This window comes from Nelumbo nucifera, chromosome 6, assembly GCF_055504915.1.
Source record: "Nelumbo nucifera cultivar China Antique chromosome 6, China Antique-T2T, whole genome shotgun sequence".
NCBI classification, from domain to species: domain Eukaryota; kingdom Viridiplantae; phylum Streptophyta; class Magnoliopsida; order Proteales; family Nelumbonaceae; genus Nelumbo; species Nelumbo nucifera.
In genome coordinates, this window is record NC_142654.1 from 56722558 (window position 1) to 56745412 (window position 22855).

General features: G+C 38.8%; 2 protein-coding genes and 1 non-coding gene across 3 annotated transcripts; all 3 read left to right on the forward strand.

The window, feature by feature from the left end:
• The first annotated feature begins 7483 nt into the window (after positions 1-7483).
• On the forward strand, positions 7484-7927 carry LOC104602081 (uncharacterized). The gene has a single exon (XM_010265651.1). The coding sequence runs from the start codon at positions 7484-7486 to the stop codon at positions 7925-7927; it is 444 nt and encodes a 147-aa protein (XP_010263953.1).
• A 2965-nt stretch (positions 7928-10892) lies between these two features.
• On the forward strand, positions 10893-19189 carry PDE338 (Nucleic acid-binding proteins superfamily). Its single transcript, XM_010265545.3, has 8 exons — positions 10893-12159; positions 12412-12486; positions 12569-12640; positions 13806-13886; positions 14011-14108; positions 15301-15426; positions 18494-18542; positions 18657-19189. Exons 1-8 carry the CDS (start codon positions 11236-11238, stop codon positions 18819-18821), a joined length of 1590 nt encoding a protein of 529 aa, XP_010263847.1. The 5' UTR covers positions 10893-11235; the 3' UTR covers positions 18822-19189.
• Positions 19190-21936: 2747 nt separating this feature from the next.
• TRNAL-UAG (transfer RNA leucine (anticodon UAG)) lies at positions 21937-22016 on the forward strand. Its single transcript has one exon. It is a non-coding gene; the product is annotated as a tRNA-Leu (tRNA).
• Positions 22017-22855: the final 839 nt, after the last annotated feature.

Sequence of the window (22855 nt, forward strand, 5' to 3'; positions counted from 1 at the left end):
GGCTTCTCTGGGGCCATTGGTCGTTCCCTTCTGAGTGGTTTGTCCTAAAGACTAAGGAAAAGGCCCCAACTGAGGCCAAGTTGTCCAAAGAAGAGGTGAAAGCCTTGAGGCAGGTTGTAAGGGTGGACATCCAGTAGTGCACCTCGCCCGGGATGTTGATCCAAGCTGGGTTGATGCAACCCCTAACTGGTCTGCTTTGACTTAGTGTAAGCATCATTTTTTTCTTAAGCTTTTGGCTATTGATTTCTTCATATGCTTGTGCAAATATAGAGATGGTTGGTGCTGAGGCAGAGAGGATGAGGCGTTTGTAGAGAAGGGTGTGACTCAGTCCTCTGGCATGCCCCCCTATAGTGACGCTTTGCAAAGACTACTCCTTGACTGTTGAAGAGGTCAAGGTCCTCAGAGGGTGAGGTAGTGGAGATTGACTCAAAGGAGGCACCTTCACAACACAGTCTCTTGTAGTTGATTCCTTGGAGGAGTCTCAAGGGCTAGTTCTAGTTGTCAAGGTGGGAGAAGAGGCCATGGTCTATCGACTAAATTGGAACGTCTGCCCCGAGGACACTTTGGAGATAGAGGGTGTGGATGAGTAGCTGACTCGAGGTATTTTGCTACTAGAGATCTAAAGGGAGGCTTTTAGTTACACAAGTGATGTTCTAGAGAGCTTGGCTTTCCGAGAGATTGTGGTAGTAAGGCTTTTCTTTTCTTTTATTTTTGGTGACTTCTTCCTTGTCATGCAAGCTATCTGCGATGTCATGACCTAGGTCGACTGCATGCATAACCTAGGCAAGATGGCCGAGGCAAGGGAGATAGAGAAAACACAGTTGAAGGCTGAGCTTGCCAAGGTGAAGAAGGCTACAATGGATAAGAATGATGGATTGAAGAAGTTGAAGAGCTACTTGCATGATGTAAAGGAGGCTAGGGACAAGGGGAAGAAGTTGAAGACCTAACGGGTTGAGGTCTAGGACTTAACTTATGCTTGGTTGATTAGGAACCAACTATGGTCTTTAGGTGGCCAAAGCTTTGGACTTGAGTACCTCTCAACTAATTGGGAACCAGCTTCGGTCATTGGTCGGCTTTGATTTGCTTGGATTGGCAAAGTGGTCTCAGCATTCTACTAGCTAAGGACTTGGACTTGATGGCTAGGTGGCCGAGGTCTAGGACTTGGTGGCTCAAGCAACCCCAGAGCCTAGCTAGCCGAGGCACTTCTAAGCTCTCAGGTTGCTTAGGGAGCTCAGTGGTGCATGGTCATCTTGAAGCTAGTCAGCTCCTTAATGGGCTAGTTGTGGTGTTCGGCTAACTCTTTCTTCAATGCAACTAGGCCAAGGGACTATCCATGGGTCCTTGTCTCCTTAAGGCCATTATGACGCCATGGAGCTATTTTTTCTACTCATCCTCAGGCCATGAGTGGTAGAGATGCCATTCCCGCTTCGTCTAGTCTGAGCTAAGAACCCTAATTGTTTGTGCTCGGCTGATAGGGTTTGGTCAGGTCACCGTGGAGGGTGCTTGGTTTTTGTAGTATGATGAACACATTTTAGTATGGTAGACACATATCATCAAGGGTAACTTTTATTGCTTGAATATCAGTTATAAGGAGTTCAACTGGTTTTGGCGGTAGTTGCTCTACTCGAGATGGCAACGATGACTCTGACTGAAGGCATGCCCCAATCATCAGGTGCGTCAGTGCAGCTTGAGTTGTCTCTATTGGGAGCTCGATGGTCATCCATGAAGCTCCCGAGGTACCCCCTTCGAATGAGGTCCTATTATGTGGTTGTGAAGGTCCCAGTAGCCTTTGCTGTCATGACCATGGTATCAATGAAACTCGTAGTACTTGTCCCTGGTCCTCCTATTCCCTTGATACTTCAACTTATCCAACCATCATACGAACTGATGGTCATGAATTTGCATAAGCAATTCGGTCCGCGTCGTGTTGAGGGGTGTGAAATTCCTAAAGGTTGGGTGTGGAGTCCTCAGCCTACGGTCTATGCAGTGGTCCAATCTCTTTTGGTTGTGGTCGGCCCTGCCATCATTTTTGTTCTCATGTTTTCGATCAGTCTGGAGGGGGCTTCTTCTATAGCAAAAAGTTGAACTTGGATGTCCACAACCCATTCATTAGGGTAGCCACGACCATGACCTAGTTCAAATTTTGAACTTGGATGGACTCAATGTTGAATCTTGCCAAGTATTTCCATAAGAACTCATCTTCCATTTGTTAAATCTGCAGGAGGTTGGCTGAGGTCTTCTAGTGCCGACGACTGCTTGTGAACTATGCTAGAAATTTCTCCTCGAATTGGTCCCAAGTGGGTATTGACCGTGGCCGGAGTGCGGTGTACCATTTCTGAGTCACACCCTAGAGAGTGGATGTGAAAGGTGAAAGCCTTGCACATCAAGGCGTCAAAAGTGCAATGGAGGAGCATGATGGCTTGAACCCTTCAGGTGATTGGCGGGGTGTAATGTTCTATCATACTTTTTGAACTGAGGGGGCTGCCATGCTATAGGGGCAGTTTGTCCATGATTTCTCATGTATAGACCAACTCGTTCGAAGGACGTTGTTCTTTTGAATGACGAGCTCCCCTGGTGGGTGCACTTCAATCAATATGGCTTCACTCCAACTCGTTTAGTCATTCTTTCATATCCCTGATGTCAGTGCCAAGGTCCGCATGTGTGGTCATCTTTAGTGGTGCACGTCGGTCTTTGATAGAGTTGGACTCGACATGGGAAAGTTATGGTTGTTGGTGTTGTACTTATGGGTCAAAGTGTTCTTTGATGGGGGCAAGGGAACTAGAATGGGGGACCAAGAGTGATGAGCTCCCATGGTGGGTGCACTTCAGTCAATATGGCTTCACTCCAACTCGTTTAGTCGTTCTTTCATATCCCTGATGTCAGTGCCAAGGTCCGCATGTTTGGTCATCTTTAGTGGTGCACGTCGGTCTTTGATAGAGTTGGACTCGGCATGGAAAATTTATGGCTGTTGGTGTTGTACTTATGGGTCAAAGTGTTCTTTGATGGGGGCACGGGAACTAGAATGGGGGACCAAGAGTGATGAGCTCCCATGGTGGGTGCACTTTAGTCAATATGGCTTCACTCCAACTCGTTTAGTCATTCTTTCATATCCCTGATCTCAGTGCCAAGGTCCACATGTTTGGTCATCTTTAGTGGTAAACGTCGGTCTTTGACAGAGCTGGACTCGGCATGGAAAAGTTATGGTTGTTGGTGTTGTACTTATGGGTCAAAGTGTTCTTTGATGGGGGCACGGGAACTAGAATCGAGGACCAAGAGTGAGCATCATAGGCTTGGATCTGAGCTTAGGAGTTGGATTTCTAAGATGACTAAGGTCGCTCACTCGGCTTTAATCTTCAAAGGATCCGTTGGGTGCATTTTGGGGTCCTCTATATGAAGATTGGCCATAGTAGGCACTTGTGGGGCTGGCTGTACTACTGTTTTGGTGCACCCTTTCTGCCCCAACGCTTTCATCATTACGATGAGGTGGTCGGCCTTCTTTTGTAAGGTGTTGAACTCTCCAAGGTTCACTTGGTTCTGCGGTCGAGCCTCACAAGGGGGAAAGATGCATCGAGAATGAGATCCTTGAGATAGGGATTGAGTGCTAGAGTGGTCGAAGGTGTTTTTGGGATACATGATTGCGTTTAGTGCATGAGGAGTGAGAAAATAGGAAACTGAAAGCTTTTTGTGTCGGTTTCCATAGACAACGCCAATCTGATGTTGTCTGATCCAAGGAGAACAATAAGAGAGTAAGAGGGCTAGAGAGTCTAGAGAGTTGAAGATCGTATACCATAAGGGCATATGCCTTTAAATAGGTGAGTGTCTGTGTTGTAATCTCAAATGCAGGATTAACGAGAATAAGCCACTTGTCAGGTTTCCAGGAGGCTCCGCCTTCCCTGACGAAGGTGCTTATCCTTAGGGAGGTGATTCTTATCCTTGTCCATGCTCAACTCTGCTTCTCTATGAGGTCTTCAATGACTTAGTTATCCACATTTGTTGGTGAGCAGCACACTGACATGGTCCGAAGGCATAGGCCACAAAGGCACCCACATGGTAGTTTCGGTCAGCTAGGGCATCACCCAAATAGGTTGGTAAGTTTACACAAAGGTATTAAGGTTCTTTGAAATGGGGAAGAATGAATATGCTAACCATTTCCTTTTAGTGCAACTTGATATTTGTGATTCATTATCCATTTCCTAAACTGAACTCCTTAATAGAAATTAAAACATCACCAGCAAGTTCTCTATTTTGGAGTTCAGTTGTTCATCCAAATATTAATGACTATCTTGACCAAAAGGGACAAGGGTTATTCTTGATGATGATTTGTTGTGGTTCATTTCAAGGAGAAGGCTTAAGCTTGGTCCTACATATCGCGGGCCATCAAAAAGTTCCTACATTTTTATTAAAACAATGAGGTTAGTATTATATATCCTTTGAAATGTGTATTTGGGTCCATATTTTGGATGTTTTTGTGGAGAGATGACTAGGGTCTGGGGTTGCATATTTGCTAGGGAAACTGGAGCATTGGTGGAAGGTAGTTCAAAGTTCAAACGACGTTGCCTCTAGTTCAATTATTAGGAGGAAGAAGGCTAATTATACTTTTCCCATAATCTTGAGCTCTAACTCTAACATAGGATATTTATAGGGATAGTATGGTAAATTTGATAAAACCATTTATTTTTTAACGATAAATCATGGATGGGGGCTTTCTAGAGATTTTGAAAAGTCATAATAGATTTAAGAGAAATGCAAAAAACTTAGGGAGAATGACGATTCAGCCCAGGGTCAGAATTTGTAGGTTCAAAGTACATTTGGGGTAGGTGCCAGCTCGAAATTGATACCAATTCACGAGCAGGTATGAGTGCATAGAGTGTGGGTTTTTGACATTTTGGGTGTTTATAGATTTGTAGTAGAATTCAGAAATCTGCATTAGGCTTGTCCATACTTTTCTGAAAAACTTACTCTTAAAGGTGCAAATGGGGAGTGGCTATTATTTGAAGAGGAAATATCTAAAGAGTTGGAAAACCATTTTAAGTACATTTTCAGAAGATTTTCTAAGTTGTGTTACAACCAGGTTGAGTGAGCAGGAGAGAGATCTGTTAGAAAGAAAAGTCATAAATGAGGAAATAAAGGAAGCAATATTTTAGATGGCTCCCAGGAAAGCTCCAGGGCCTAATGGTTTCCCTAATTTCTTTTTTTAGAAGTTTTGGGGAATTGTTGGAGCTGATGTGATTAAGGCTACTAAAGCTTTTTTGAGTCAGGATCTTTACTTAGGGAATTTAATGAGACATTTATAGTCCTGGTCCCAAAAATCAAAAACTCAGAGGAAGCTGCTCATTTTAGACTTATCAGCCATTGCAACTCCATCTATAAAATCATAGCTAAGGTCCTAGCTAATAGGATCAAGCTTCTTTTAGGAGATTTAATCAATGTAAATCAAAGTGCTTTTACTCCAGGCAAATACATATAGGACAACATCCTCATAACTCATGAAATTATACATTTTATGTAAAATGCCAGAGGGAGGACTCATTGGATGACATTGAAACTTGATATGAGCAAAGCCTATGATTGGGTGGAGTGGAATTTCTTGGAGAACCATGATAAAGATGGGATTTGGAGCAAAGTGGGTTAATTGGGTCATGGAATGTATGTCTACTGTAACTTATAGGATCTTAGTCAATGGAAACCCTGGTCAAAAGTTTGTCCAAAAAGGGGGTTAAGGCAGGGAGACCCTCTGTCACCATACTTATTTTTACTTTCCTCTGAAACTCTATCTGCAAGCTCACAGAGCTTGCTTCTCAAAAGAAAATAAATGGCATTTCAATTTCCAGGAACTGTCCAACTGTCTCTCATTTTTTTTTTGCAGATGACAGTTACATATTTTCTAAAGCAAAGATGGGGGAAGGGAAAAGTATTCTGGATGCTCTCAAATCTTATGAAGAGGTCTCAGGGCAACAAGTAAATTTTTCCAAATTAGAGGGTTTTTTTAGTAAGAATCTGTATCATAGACTGCAAATGCTTTTGGCTAATTTTCTAAGAATGAAAAGTGTAGAATCTCCTTCCATATATTTAGGACTTCTCACAAAGATTGATAAAATAAAGAAAACCCTTTTCGATTTCTTAATTAAAAGAGTGGAGAAATTGCTATAAAAATGGCATGAATCTTTCCTATCTCAAGTTGGGAAAGAAGTCCTGATAAAATCAGTAGCCAGTGCAATCCCTAACTACACAATGTCTTGTTTTCTTCTTCCAAAAGAAGTGTGTAACGAATTTAAGAAAATCCAAACTAGATTTTGGTGGGGGAACAAAGGATTAGAGGAAAAGACACTAGATCAGTTAGGAGGTTCTCAGCAAAAATAAATGTACTAGAGGGTTAGGGTTTAGGGATCCTTATAGTTTTAACTTGGCTTTGCTAGCAAAGCAAGCCTAGAGACAATGTAATGAAGAAACTAATCTTTGGGTAAAGATCATCAAAACCAAATATATCAAGGGGAGAAATTTCCTGACTGATAATTTGCCTACTAGGGGTTCATGGGGATGGCAAAGTTGGTAGAAGCTAGAGAGGTCCTTCAGAAAGGGGCTTGTTGGGCTGTTAATTCTGGTACAAAAGTTAGAATATGGGATGACCCTTGGTCAAAAAAGGTTGAGTCATTTAAAATTATAGGGCCTAGGACAAATAACCCAGAGTTGACTTGGGCAAAGGATCTCATGGTGGAAGATGGTAGAAAATGGAATACAAGATTGGTTGAGGATAATTTCGGGGAGGAAATTGCTAAAAACATTTTGAGCATAAATTTAGATAGGGGAGATTGGGAGGATAAACTAAAATGGACCATTCATCCAAAAGGGTTTTACACAATAAAAACTGGGTATGCCTTAACATCTCAAAATAGTAAGCCAGCCATTGGGACCTCGGACCCTCTCAATGCAATAAATATGGGGAAAAAGTAGTGGGCTGAAATCTGGAAAGTAAAAATTGACCCAAAAATAAAAAACTTTATTTGGAAATGTTCTCAAAATGCCCTAGCAGTGAGAGAAAACCTCTATAAAAGAAAACTCTCGAATGATAGCATCTATCCAACAAACAGAAACCATTATACACTGTCTCTTTGAATGTGAACATGCAAAAGCTACCTAGTTTGGTTCTCACTTGAATTATATGGGTATAAGAGGTGGATCGATTATGTCCTTCAACCTTTGGTTTTCAACTTGGGTGGATTTGTGCTTAACAGACAGAGATAGAAAAGATGAATTGCCTGCTTTCTCATTTCTGTTATTATGGAATATCTGGAAAGTTAGGAATGGTAAAATTTTTGAGAATGTTGACCCGATTCCCAAAGTTACACTTGCAATTTTGTACAGGATGTGGAGGGAGAGAGTGATGACTTCCCAAGTAGGATTGTGATATTCTTTTCCACAACATCCAAGCCTGAGTGAGAGAAAATCTTCTTTTTCGGAAGCTCCAAAAGCAGGGAAGCTCAAGATGAATGTTGATGGGAGCTTTTTGTGTCCTGGTAGTTCAGGTTTTGGTGCAGTTCTAAGAAATGATGTCGGATCACTTATAGCTGTAGTTTTTAGCAAATCAATAGTTTCGTCTCCCATTCAAGCTGAAGCGATGGCGATCCTCAACAGTCTTGAGGTTTTGAGTATGTACAAGGAGGAAGATATAGAACTAGAATCAGACTATCAACTTCTGGTGCAGGCTTTAGATACAGGAAACTTGGACTTGGTCTCATATGCAAATTTTCTATGCATGGACATTAAGTTACTAACCGAAGATCTGGCAATTTCTTTTAATCATGTAAATAGATCTTGTAATGTTGTTGCTCATATGCTAGTCAAGAGAGGTCTAAAAGAGTCTGGGTTGTTTGTCCAAGATCCTGGGTGGATCCAAGAATTGACCAACCAAGACTTAATTAAACCTTAACTGTTATTACTTTTTTGTACTCTGTGTTTTATTCTATTTTAATGTACTCTTTTTGCTAATCTTTACAAAAAAAAAAAAATTGAGCGTGCACAGTCCTGCTGGTGGTGCCTAAAGACTTATTATCTTGGCCAAATAAGAAAGAGAAAAGCTCCAACAATTTCTCATGGGCCTCAACTCACTGATATCTTCAACAACGTGAGATCAAGTATTATCGATCGGTATAAATAGATCATTTACCAAGTCTCAATAGACCCTCTGCTTTAATCGTTTAAATTAAAAGAAACACATGTCCATATGAGGAAATGCTGAGCTTGAAGATACGATGTGAACACTACAAAGCCATACCAACTACAAATGTTATGAGTTAATAGGCTATATTCCTACCATTGGGATGTAGAAAAAGCGACCCACTTGCATCTGTATATACAAATTAAACCTTATCGAAATTGGAATGGATAATTTCAATTCCAACTGTTTGGTTGGTGGATTTGGAACGACCATTTCCTCCCCTTTCTTGGGAATGAAATCCCATTCCAACTTATTTTAATTCTGATTTCAAGTCCTGTTTGAACCAGACTTTGGTCCCATTTCAATTCCAAGAAATTTAGATCCCAATTCCTGCCAAAGCAAACGGACCATTAGTTTGATATATATTATTGTCCGTAGCCTAGAGACTTGCTTTTGGGATTGTAATCTTGTCTATATAGTAGTATCATTATATATAAAACAGAGAAAAACAAGTGTTTGGATGTGTTGTAGTTGGAATCGGAATCCAAATGGTCTATTACCATAGTCTGTTTGGTTCAGACAGGAATTGTAATGAAAATTAGAATCGACTGGAATGGAATTTCATTCCCAAAGGAGGGGGAGAGAATGCCCATTCTCTCAAGTGGAAGAATGCCATTCCACAGAAAAGGGAATGACCCATTCTGATTCCAATTCCAGACCCCTATTCCTGCGAACCCAATGAGACCTTATATGTTTCCATATATATGTTAAGTTGGGCAGCAGCCAAGACTTGAGCCCAAAATCGACCCTGGCCCAATATATATGGGCTTGATCAGTCCCAAGTGGGAATGCACAAATTGGTTCGAGCCAGCCCTATACAGTGGCAACAAAGTGGGCTCCATATAATGAATGAACACTAGGGTTTATGGGCAAGCTTGCATCTGCCAAAGAGGTAGAACTAGAGAGGTCTATTCTAAGATAAGGCAGAGATGTTATGCTTTTACCCAGAGCAGAAACGAAGACAAAGAAAACTTGGCCTGAGAAGACAAAAACTTTGTTTTTCCATGACCAACAAAAGCACAAATCTTCTTTTTCATCTTATTCTTCTTCTTCTTCTTCTATACATGAAGTTACTCTCTGAGAACTGAGATAGGAAGGCTTAAGAACGCGTGGGGGGTGTGGGGTGCGAAAGGCAGTAACTCCTAAGTGCAAGGATATTTCTAATAGGAGGGTTGTGAGACCTATTGGGCTTAATGTAGAACATGTTAGGCCAGCAGATAGAGGGCAGGTTGTTAAGGCCCTGACAAGTGTTCCAATGAGGCGTAGTGTTCCCATAGAAGAGGAAAGTAGTGATGTTGCTAACAACTTGAGGCTCCCCAACATAGTGCCAACATTTCAGCACGGAATTGAGGTCCACAGGTTGTGGTGAGGGTGATCCAATTGCTACTCTGGCTTTCACCGCTGTCAATGTCGTCGCCGGCACGGTCACCAGCACGAGAATTAGCAACAGAATGGGTTTCATCTTGTAGACAATTAATTGCTCGAGCAGTTGAAATGCCAAGAGGGAAGACTAGCTTGAGAGATCAGAGATTTGCTTTCCTTTTCTTCAAAGACACTGGAAAGATGCAAAGGAGATGAAGTTATACATAGAGACTAGAGAGAGAAGATTTAGAGCACTTGAGCAGTTACAATTCCTCAATAAAGAGCTTGAATTTAATATAATTTAGACTAGTTAACAACTGTTCGATAAATGGTCTTTGTTTCGATTTAAGGACAATTAGCAATTGTAGTTAGTATTAGACCAGGTAACCGTAATACCCTTTTATTATCTCAATTAGTATTGGTTAATGCTTTAAGGTTATGTTCGGTTTGAAGGAAAAAGTAGGGAAAGGAAGGAAACATAGGAAAATCTATACAAGATTTATAAAGATTTTCCTACGTTTTTCTTCTTTTTCCTACATTTTCCTTCAAATCAAACACAGCCCAAGTGTACAGAGCTCATGCGCGTCTATTGTGCACAAAAGATTGATATAAACCACGGACAAGGGTCCATGCCCAACTAATTAATAGGTTGGGGTTGGTTTTCTAGATGATATGATCAACCCCCAGACCAAAGAATTTGTAGGTTTTGTCATTCCAACTTTTTGGGCCCGTCTTTTTCTGGCCCAAAAATCAAAGCCCGAATAGATTGGGCATGTAATAGTGGCCCAAGCCTGAGGCCTGGCCAAATGGCAGGATGGGTTGAGTGATTGTGGAATTAGCAAGGCCCAATTAAATTATCTGCTTGATAGACAAAAGAATTCTGCGATCTACACCAAAATAACGAGTAAATTGCTGAAACCTCCCTCTTGAATTTTTTAACCGTTTTTTTAACTTTTGTTCAAGTTTGGTAATTGCAATTATTTTTCTTGAATTTTCTGATATGATTTGAAGTAGATTCCCTTTAACAAAAGGCCTAAAAATGCCTAAATATTCGAATCCTTTAACAAAAAGCATGAAAATTCCTAAAATGTCCGAGACTGCTTTTACGAAAAAATAATACAAATTTTATAAACAACAAAAAAAAAGAAAAAGAGTTTAAAGTTGCAGCTTTATCTTATTGATATGAAATATAAATTTGGAAAAAGGATTTGAAGTGATACAAAGACTTAAAGAGAAAATTTAGAAAATAAATATTTTAGCCAAAAATAATCATCTGAATATTTTAGACATTTTCACGCTCTTGTTGGATGAGCATCTCCGACCCACAACGTCCCGCTCCACAATCCCCCATGGAACATCCCCGCAGAACGTCCCGATGCTCTCAATATACGGCGGGGTTGTGCTGTGGGGCGGGACGTTGTGGGGCAGAGATGTCTAATTGCAAGTTGAAACTGTGTTAGAAAGTTATGAGATGATGAAAGTATCAAATTTCAGGAGAAGTTTTAGCAATTTACAAAAACTGCAAGGGAGGTTTTGGCAATTTATCCAAAAGGAAGCCGTATAAGAGAGCGAGAGGCCACGGCCCACGGGTAAAGATAGAAAAGATTTCAATTCAGCAGAGAGGCAAAGCTCATGACCTGCGCATTAAGCAGGATAAGATGCCAGGCCCTCATCAGCCCTGTAAGTGCCTCAACTTCTTGAGCTCTTCCGTCCCGCTAAACTTCAGCGCTGCTCGAAAAATCATTCAGAATAGAGAAAATTCAAGTACCCCCAAATTTGTGGTTTCAAAGACCCCAACGCTCTTCTCCGTATCCGTCACAGGGTCTCCCAAAAATCTAGTTTTCCTTCCGAAATCTCCATTTTGTAGAAAAACCCATGTCTTCCTTTGCTCTTCCAATGATGAATTTGAAACTTCCCGGGGTACCCAGGTCTCAAATAAGCCCGAAAGTGAGAGACTTGAAGAAATGGAAGAGCTTGAATTGCTCGGAAAGCCTGCTCTGATAACCGTAAGAAATGCTTCTGTCGAAGAAGAAAAAGTTGCTGAACCTCGTAAGCCTGAGGAAGATGAGGCTTTAGCTCCCTTTTTGAAGTTTTTCAAGGCTAGAGATTCGTTAGAGCAAGGGGAAGTGAGTGAATTAGAAGTAACTGATGAAGAGGTTAGCGAAGAGGAGCGGGAGGAGAAAGAGGAAAACAAGAAGGTCAGTGTCGAGTATTACGAGCCAAAACCGGGTGATTTTGTCGTCGGTGTAGTTGTGTCGGGCAATGAGAATAAGCTCGATGTGAACGTCGGAGCAGACCTTTTGGGTACAATGCTGACTAAAGAAGTGCTCCCTCTCTATGACCAAGAGCTACCCTATCTATTATGTGACATGGAAAAGGATTCCGAGGAGTTTATGGTTCGTGGGAAGATGGGAATTGTCCAGGATGAGGATGCAATGAGCGGGGAACCAGTACCAGGGAGACCTGTAGTCGAGACAGGGACTGTTCTCTTTGCTGAGGTACTCGGACGAACACTTAGTGGACGGCCTTTGCTGTCCACAAGACGACTCTTTCGGCGGGTGGCATGGCATCGAGTGAGGCAGGTTCTCTTCTCACTTTTTTTGTTTCCTTCATTGTATTTCTATCTTCTTCCTGGGTTTTGCTTACAATCGGATTCCTCTTACTTATATTTTCAATTGAAGAATTTGGGAAAAAGAAACTGAGGAAGTATTAGTATGATTCATGAGAACCAAGTCAGTTCCTTGATATTAGCTAAAGCTCACTTCTGGAATACGTATACAATGCCTATTGGATGTATGTAGTTAACCATGATATTGCTATTTTTTTTTCTTCAGATAGAACAGCTAAATGAGCCCATAGAAGTTAAAATCACAGAGTGGAACACGGGTGGTCTCCTTACAAGAATTGAGGTTTGCTTTCACTTAATGCTCTCCATCTGTTTTAATGTACTTCCTTGCAATTGGCTGCATTTCTAACGGTTGGGTTTGTCAGGGTTTGCGAGCATTTCTTCCTAAAGCTGAGCTGATGGGTAGAGTTAACAACTTTACAGAGTTGAAAGAAAATGTAAATTAATTAACTCTCTTTGGTCATTACTCTTTCCATGGTTATGTCATTCTCTCTTATGTCACAATTTAGATCACAGTGTTCTTTCTCCCGATAAGCTCGTTTGTTTCATTCATGCATCAGCATGGAGAATTATCTGATGGACTAAGCCTTTGCTGTAACCTGTAAGTATTTGATATAGATAATGTATAGTTTTCAAGGCGCCAAGGCGAGGCTGGGCATCAGGGGTGGCGACTGGATTTTTTTATATAGAAAATATAGATCCTAGGGTAGTTTCCTAGGTACAATAGCCATATTTCCTTAATAATTATTCATAATTTTCATAAGAAAAGTATAGAGTTCATGTTAAAGTATAGAAAATCAACATATTCATGAGAAGAAAAAAATGAAGGAAAAGAAAATTCAAAAAATATAGGGGCTGAACCCTTATTTTTGTTATAGGAAAAGAAGAAAAGAAAAAGTAGTAGTTTGTATTGATTAAATCCTAGCAAATAAGAAAATAATAAAGGCAAATTAGTATATAAATACACAAAATGAATATTTTAGTTTAATCTATTTTACAATTACAATGTCAAAAAATAAAGAATAAAAAAATATTTTACAATACATGGTACACAACTGCTTGGCGATTAGGCGAGGTGAGCCTCAAAGGGCGCCTTGTCGCCTTGACAACTTTGAGATAATGTATTATAAAACACAGGTTTTTATAAGACCATATCTTAAGGCTCTTTTGGTTTGAAAGAAAAGAAGGGTAGGGGAAGAAAGAGGAATATTAAAGTTTTCCCTTCCTTTGATCCTTTCTTTTCCCTTGCCTTCTTTTCTTTCAAACCAAACAGTCTAAATAACTTAAGTAGAACATTATAAGTTCTACCTGCAAGATTTATTTTTTTCAGCATTCTCTATTCATCTTTCCTTCACTAAGTATCTATAACCCAGAGCTTGTTGGGAGATGGAAGCACACACTATAAAAGCAGTTTTTTGGCACAGATGAAAATAATTCCCCCTTTTTTGTGATACTTTGCCTTTGTATACTACCTATGACAGCATTCTGTCCATGCAGTTTTTGAAGTACTTTTCTTGTTGTCTTTTCCTACAGATTAGTTTGGCTTTTTCTTGTTCACTATATTGATCATTGATGATGGGACATTGTTTGTTGGTGGAATAGGTGGGTCGCCGGATATTTGTACGGATTACTAGAATAGATGAAGCTAATAATGACTTAATAATCAGCGAAAGAGAAGCTTGGGTCAGCTCCTATCTTGTAGCCCTTTGTCATTGTCAGCTCATTTTATTTCCTAATCTGTGCTCTAAAATCTTGTTTAGTTCGGTTTTTTCTTCTTTAAAATTCAGTGCTGTGTCTAACATTGCAGGAAATGCTATACCTCCGAGAGGGAACACTGCTAGAAGGGACGGTGAGGAAAATTTTTCCTTATGGAGCACAAATAAGAATAGGCGAGACTAATAGAAGGTGAGAGAGATAAATTAGATTACTTGCTAAATGGAGAAATATAGATTCATTGAGTTTCTAAAGAAACTAATATATACCTTTCTGTTTTCTGATAAGTATTTATACATGAAATCACAAAGGAACGAGATCTATATTCATATATACAACGATCACAAGATGACATCCATGTACAGTAAGCACAGGTCTAACAAAATTATAAAAGCTTACCTTAGTCTCTATTAAATGTACAAATTTTATTCTCTAAACTCTTCTATGCAGGATTTCCATCCAAATAGTTGCCTTTCAATCTTTCCACAGACTTGAGATGCCAAACAGCTTTTCTTGTCAAAAGTGCTGTAATTTGTCTCCATCCAAAAAGTCCCGTATTTTCTCGTCTCCAATCTAGTTAATGATGCATGAAGTATGGTTCATGGTCATAACAACAAAATGGCATCTTATATTAAACAACTACTTGATTACAAGTCACAACAAATGCAAAGTATATATGCTTCTCCATTGTAATTAATAACTTTTAGCTTCTACCCTTCACTGTTTACATGTTTCGATTGTTTCGTTTCATGTTTATTTTCCTATGTGAAACCAACACTCTAATGATTTATTGATCCTACCTTGTAGCTCACATTCCCATTTTTACTAGTGATGTATGAATAGTTCTTTGTTTTAATTGACAAATGACAAGAATGTCATGTATTAATATAAGGTTAAGAAGGTTGACCCTAGATATACAAAATGATTTACATGGTCATGACGATGAAACCATGGAAAAGATAACCCTCTATACATCAAAAGTAAATTATAACAAATGGTAAAAATGTGCATTTATTAATATAGTTTTTGGTTGCTGGTTTTCAGAGGCCCATTTTCATCCTTTTCTTTTCTAGATTGACATACTTCATTTTCATTTTCTAAATCAATAAACTTCATTTATAAATTTTACAGTGCAACTCTTGGCCTTTAAGCATTTTAGATCAAGTATGCGCAGCTAACTTGAGTATGAGAATCAATAGACTCCAAATCAATCTGAGTTGCTAAGCTAAAACTGGCATAGATCTTTCTTACAAATAGTACTTTTTGGTGTTTATTAGAGGTTGGCTTTAATTGAACATAACTTGATTGTCTCTTTTTACTTTTCCGCAATTTTTCAACAAAATTATGTTTGCATTGTAATCTTACACCTTATCTATGCTTGCAGTGGATTGCTGCATATCTCAAACATTACTCGTGAACGAATTACTTCTGTAGATGACTTGTTAACAGTGAATGAAAAAGTTAAAGTTCTAGTGGTGAAATCAATGTTTCCTGACAAAATATCATTGAGGTAAACAAGGATTAATTTTGCTACAGCTTCCTGTTTGAGTTGATGTATTATTTATGACACCACATAGTTTTGCTTAAATGGAGGAGTGGGCCTTGGCTTAATGGTTGGGTTCCTCCATTACGATCTGGGCGGTCAAAGTTCAAATCTTGGAAATAGCCTCTCTGTATGTGCAGGGATAAGGCTGCATACATCTGTCTCTCCCCAGATCCTGCATTGGTGGGAGGCTCGTGCACTGGTCTACCCTTTATAATTTTGCTTAGATGATTGTCACACTAACAACTAGATAAATTTAGGTATTTCAGATTAGTCATAAAACATCACTCTTAGATTCATGGTTGCAAGAAATATGAGTGAATGAATTCATCTACAGATAACACTAAACTAAAGAAATTATGTATAATAAACTAAAAAGAAAGCCTGTGAACACCCTTGGGAGCTCTAGTAAGGAGTTTAATGGATCTTAATCTGAATTTTACTTCCAAAGAATTGGAAAAATTGAACAATCTTGCAACTGCATTTAGTTGGTGATTTATTAATCATCAATAGAACTGATTTTACAGCACCCCCCTCCCCCCACACACACACAAAAAAAAAAAAAAACACCTACAGCACCACTGAGAAGAAGTGATCCGTTACAAGTTGGAAGGGTCTAGAAGAAGAAGGGGCAGACTAAAAGGGGTATTGATTGAAGTAGTAAAAAAGAATTCAAGGGCTAATAATTGGATATAGGGGTCATTACTAGGTTTAATGGCAAAATCTCAGTCTGGCAAGCATGAGAATACTGGTTTGATTCTGAGAACAGCCACTTTTTGCAAAAATATACCAAAGGTTAGGACCGGATTCATGTAGCTGAGACTGACATTGGGTAATGACCTTTTCAATACTGTGTTCACCTATAGGATATCATCTCTTGTTATATCTATCAGTTGCCATTCTCATCAATCACAAATACCAGCAGAGCTTCTAAGAAACTTAAGATTTTTGGGGTGTCACTTATGTTTTATTTTATATACCAAAATTTTAACTCCCTCTTGATTTTCTGAGAACTCATTTCAATTTTATTCTGTCTTTTTAAAACTCCTGTGAATGTAAATATCTTTCATGACTTCATTCAACATTGCCATGATTAAATTGCTACTGAAGACTTTTCTTCTTACATTATTTTCAAAGCCAATAATAGAGGCCGAAGATGAGAATCTTTATGGAAGGTTTTCACTTCTTTAATTAGGGATGGCAATTTCTACCCTACTCGGTGGGTGGACCTGTTCATGGGCCAGGCTCGGGCTTGGCTTTCAACAAAATTTGAATGGGCCCAGCCTGAAGCTTGAGTCTGACATAGTGTAAATTCAGGCTCAAAGCCAGAAGTTAAAAAAAAAAAAAAGTCAGGCTCAAAGCCCAGCCCATGAACAGGTCTACCGGTGGGTACCCGCCTCTACCCAGTACCCACTTTGCTTGATGGACAGATTTTGGGGCGGGGATGGATTTCGGGATTTTACAACCTGTATGGGTATGGGTATGATATGGTATTAGGCTATACCCAACCCTTGCCGACCTGCATATTGTCAGAAAGCATGTGAACTTAATATATTAGGTGTTGATTTTAATAACATTTTGAAATTTAGTGAAGGATAATTGATAGTTTATGTGTTATTTACTTAATCAAATAATTGGAAATTTTGATGTGTTATCATGTCATTTTACTTATTTATTGTTTATGTATAACAGGAAATAATAGGAAATTAGATGCAGGTTCTAAACTCAACCTGCCCCACCCTTAAAATGTGGGAAGGGTAGGGTCGGGGGAATCGGGATTTGCTCCTCACTGAGTGCACCTCACACTGACCTCACAGCCCCATCCCACCGTGTATTGGGAAAATCTCCCACGAATAACAATACAAAGTGTGGGAGATGTTCCTGACATGTGGCTGAGATGTGTTGTGAGGTTAGTGTGAGGAGCGATCTATGAGGAGCAGATCCGGACTCGGGTCAGTGAGGGTTTTGCATTTTCATGTGCAAGGAGGGTTTGGATTCTAAAAATCCAACCTGCTATGGGTTTTAGGATGGGTACAGGTTGGGAGGTTTAGAGGGGTGGGTAGGGTCTAGAATTTAAAAAACCCTCCCCAAACCTGCCCGTTGCCATCCCTATCTTTAATGAACATAGAACTTGAATGACTAACTTCAAGATAATACCCATGCTTCTTGGGAGAAGTAAAACTATTTGATATTGAAAATGTCCGTACTTCATTCTTCTATGCGATTTTACAATGGATAAAATTGACTATTCTTTTCATCTTTCTATGAATAGCTCAACCATGCAATATGAAATTGTCACTATGGCTACTACATACATATATTTTTTTTTTGTGCAACTTGTTTCTGCAAAATAAAGTTGCTAGTATGGGTAAGATGACATGGGACAACCAAGTAGTTCTACTAATGTTGACTACTATGGTTGCTTTTAACCACTAGGGCTATAGACCGCAATTCTACTACAGTAGTTTTAGAATTGATTATGATGCGTCATCCCTAAAGTGCATCAGCAGAGAAACTCAATTTGCTTTTCCAGAGTTTATCAATGTCAGTACTTTAAATGCTTCCTTCTACTTATATGATCAAGGATATGCTATTAATTCGGAAGGGCATGAACTTGTGCAATTACCATATGTTGTGTTACCAACAAGAAAAAAAAAAGTATTGCCATATGTTGCTGGTCCAGATTTCCAAATACACTTTACTGCATATAATAGACACATAACCTTCAAGGATTGATGAGGCAACAATTTTTTTTTTTAAATTTTGGCATATGACGCTCTTCCTTTTTTCTGCATGCCCTTTGTTTTATGTAATTTCTTTATATCACATGCATAGTATTGGACATACAGCCACTATCATTGTCTCAAGTGATTTTCCTTCTTGCAAGCCCTATTGTCCAATTCTGCCATGACCCTTGGACCATGTCAAAGAGTTTCATTGAGGAATTCAAAACATAGTTATTACAAACTTTATTTGTATGAAGACATTTTTTAATGCTAGGGTTTCTAAAGATAATTTTTGTTGTTGCTTGCAGTATAGCGGACCTTGAAAGTGAGCCTGGTTTGTTTGTATCAAATAAAGAGGTGAGTACTTACTCCTCTTGTTTATCATCCCTATCTTGTTATGACATTATTTTTCCTTGCAAACTTTTGACTTCTATGTTGATATTATTATCTAATTTCACATATGACTGGCAGAAAGTATTCTCTGAGGCTGAAGAGATGGCAAAGATGTACAGGAAAAAGCTACCAGCTGTTTCTGCAACTCGTAAGTTAGATCCCCTTCCAACTGATGTTCTTCCTTTTGATGATGAAGCAAGATTGTATGCCAACTGGAAGTGGTTCAAATTTGAAAGATGTTAATGAAGCAAACTGACCCACAAGTTGGTTTGGCTGTGAAACGTTTAAGGCCTTGCATGCTTGAAATGACTAAAAATGGCCTTCTTCAAGTGAAGATTGTAGAGGAGTATGCCTGTACTCCCTGAATTTAGTGGGCAAGCGTAAATGAAACGAATAGAAGCAGAGTATGAGTTGCGGTGATTACACCCTAAACATGAGTTCTCTTGACTGGAGTGATCTCTTACGACATACATTATTAAAAGGTTGAAAATTCTTTTGTACGTAATGCCCATTACATCTCTCTTAGTTACCAAAAAAAGGCCCATTACAGAAATTGTTGCCTTCTACATTCTACTACCTATTATTGCATCCGTCTTCTTTCTTCTTTTCTATCTCATGCTTCTTTCTTCAGTCTTTACTCGGTCCCGTCTATGTTTCCTTTTATGATTGTGGCTTCAAACTTTCAATGTTCATATAATTTGGCAATAATATGGTGCCAGAAAGGCATGATACCGAGAAACTTACAACCAACAACTAGCATAATAAAAGTAGTAACCAAGTGAATTTTCATAAAAAATTCACAGGGGCTGTGATTGTTCAAAGCCTTTCTGGTATCATGTATTTCTGGCATCATAGATTTTTCCTTTATAATAATATGATAGTGGACAATATTTTAAAAACCAACTTGGTGGTTGAACCATTTTTTGCTTCTGGGTTGTGGGTTACCAGTTCGACTGTCTGATTTGAATAGGTCGAAAATAAGGTTCAAAATATCGAGCTGAATCGAACTTCATTGGGCTCAAGCTCAACTTGAAGTTCGGTTTAGACCTAGCTGAATCGTGCTTTTCACTAGCCAAGCTTGAATACACCATGGAAAATTCGATTCATATCTACCCCTAACCACCCCCTAAGTACAAGGTGGCTCAAGGTTCAAAATATCGATATGCCCGATACGTCGATAGGGGCGTATCGGGCGGTATCGATAGTGTTTTCTTTTTGCTTTTTTTATTTTTTTTTTCAAAACTGGTTCAGGGGGGCCAGTTTAAGGCTCCACCCCCTGAACGGTCAGAACCCCGATACACCCCCTTTAGGGGCGTATCGGGAAGCCACTGGCACGATACATATGGGCCGATACGTATCGATAGTTTGAACCTTGAGGTGGCTATCTATAACTTACTCCATCTTTTTCTAGGAAAAAATATGTACTATCAGAAAGACATGATATTGGAAGAGTTTGGACCAATCAAAACCCGTTGTGATTTTTTATAAATACCATTTGTTGGGAGTGTTTCGATACATTTTAACTCCTATAAAATAGTTTGCTTGTATAAGTTCAAACAAAGATTATGCCCATTTCAAAAACTCAATCTGGGTGTACCTCATGCCTTCCTGTCTTGCTTTAATCAAGAATGTGAATGATTGAAATAGGGATGTGAATGATTAAAGTAGGGTATGAAGAGAGAAGGAAACTGGGTATTATTTTCTCAAAACTTACATTCATGGTAGATAGCACCCCTCTTTCTGTACATTACCTCTGTATATAGTCTGAACCAACATATTGATCTGTGAAGCCCAATTGTCTTGATTTCCCATCACTTGGCAATGGTCAGGTATTTAATTGGTTATTCCAACTGCAAAGAAACTGACTCTATCAATGTATTATTTAAATCGGTACTATAGTCTTGGGAAATTAGAATTCTGTAGAAAGGGATATACCTGAGTTGGGAAAGAGAGGTTCGTATTACAATCTCAGTTAGAAGAGATTAGAAATTAGTAGAAGGGACATACTTGGGTTGGGAAAGATATGGGTTTTCTTGTAAAAGGTAGAATCTTGGTTAGACAGAGGCGACACCATTGACAATGGGGAGTTCACTCTTGGTAGCCTTTTTATTACCGTGACAATAGGATGATTTAGTAAATTACAACTTAAAGGTACTTTAAGACAATTTCTAAATAATAAGGGGTGCTATGTTAATTTCCTAAAACTTAAGGTAATTTAATATATTTGCCCTTGTTTTATTTGCATAGGATACCCATGCATGTAAGACTGCAACTTGGGCCAGGTTAGCCCGAATCCAACCTGAAATTTATGAAGTCGGGTTGGGTTGATGTCCGGATTAGGGTTAGGATTGAAATTTATGAATCCGACTTTATTTTGGGCTGGGTTAGGGTTGACCCCTTGGGCAACCTGAACCCGACTATATATATATCTTACATTGATTTGTTTAGATGCACGATAATTGTATAGCCACCACCACATATTATCATTTATTTCACTTAAGATAATCACTTCACTTAATCCTAATTAGAAATAATAAAACCTTGATAACATATTTTATTCTTTATCTCCTCTCTGTTGTTTGTCACCCATAGCTTGCTACCTATAAAAGATTTATTATAAGTCATCATAATAAACTGTAGTCATTTCAAACACTTTTTTTTTTCTGAATTTTGTACTTAAGGCTGAATTTGGAAGAGTACAAATACAAATATGTACAGTACAAATCCATACTAAATAATACAAAATATAAGGCTTTGCGCTCTACATATTTGTATTTGTACTCCTTCCAAATGGAGACTTTGGAAGGTTGGGTTGGACCCAACCCGAAGTTGACTTTGGGTTGGATTAGGGTTGAAGGAATTTAGTTAGGGTTAGGGCTAGGATTAGGGTTGGGTAGGTCAGGTTGAAGGTCAGATTGGACTATGAATAGGATTGGGGGATTTAGAACTTAAGATTGGATTATAGTTGGCCTCAACCCGGCTTGACTTGCAGCCCTACATGCATGTAACCTCTTCAACAAACACGGAATAGTAGGCAATCCTCATAAGAAGCCTAATGAAGCTTAAGGAGATGGAAATAACGTCAGTCTCTCCTTTACAAATCTATGACTCACTATTACGTTACAAATGAAACTAGATGTGGGGGCTGTTTATTTAGTCTCATATGTATCTAAACACTACCTTGTTTTCAGTATGGATAATTTGTGGTAGCTCATTTTCTATATTTTTTTCTGGTTTTTTAAGAAATAATTTTCTAAAAAAAATCAGAAAGCTCTGAAAATAATCCTTAGAATCCCTAAAATGAGGTGGTTAAAGAAAATGATAACTATAAATTTGGATACTGACCTTTAATAAAGTTGACAGTTTGGTCGAGTGGTCTAAGGCGCCAGATTTAGGCTCTGGTCCAAAAGGGCGTGGGTTCAAATCCCACAGCTGTCAAAAATGTGTTACTCTTTATTCATTCTTACAAATTAATAACCTTTTAGTTTGGCCAAGGCAGGCACCCTATTAACTAGGGCCCACCCAGAGTTTGGCTGTTTGTAACAATCCCATACAGGTTAACTTAGTTTTTTGTGCAACAAGATCAATTTTCATTCTAAAAATAATAAAGCTCATGGCAAGAACATTGTAAAGAAACATTTTCATGTTATTCATTCATGCTCGGAATGAATAGCAATTGAAATTGAAGCAGCAAACCAAACATGGCCATGTTTATAGTCTGAGGTCCCATGCTTATAATAATAATAACCAGCTGATATTTTGTAGGGAAAAGTACGGAGACATACGATGCAGAATTCTGAATTCCAGCCCCCCCCCCCCTACAACTAGTCCTATCCCCTATAAACCACATCCTGCCCGTGTATTTAGCATCAATTCACGGTCAGGATGCATTCTCCCTGTACTTTGGGCCTAGTAAATTCTGGGCTGGGCTGATTTGTATTTCTCCCTATTTTCTAACAATTTGTAAGAGAAAGCTTTTATTACCTAAACTATACAGTAAAATAAATTTGACTGCTGAACTACTATGGAGCCAATTTAGTAATCAAATTGAGTTGTGATCACAATTTGTTTTTTTTTTGTTTTTATTGTAGAATTTAGAGAGAGAGAAAGAACACAACAAGAATAACACCCTCAATTTCTGATTTATACTAGTCCTAATAAGCCACTTGAAATTTTTTTTGTTATCTTTTTAAGAAAAAACAAAAAAAAAGAAAATATTGGTTTTTTTAATGTTTCAATTATTTTTGTTTTGAAGAAACAAAATCATACAATTTGCA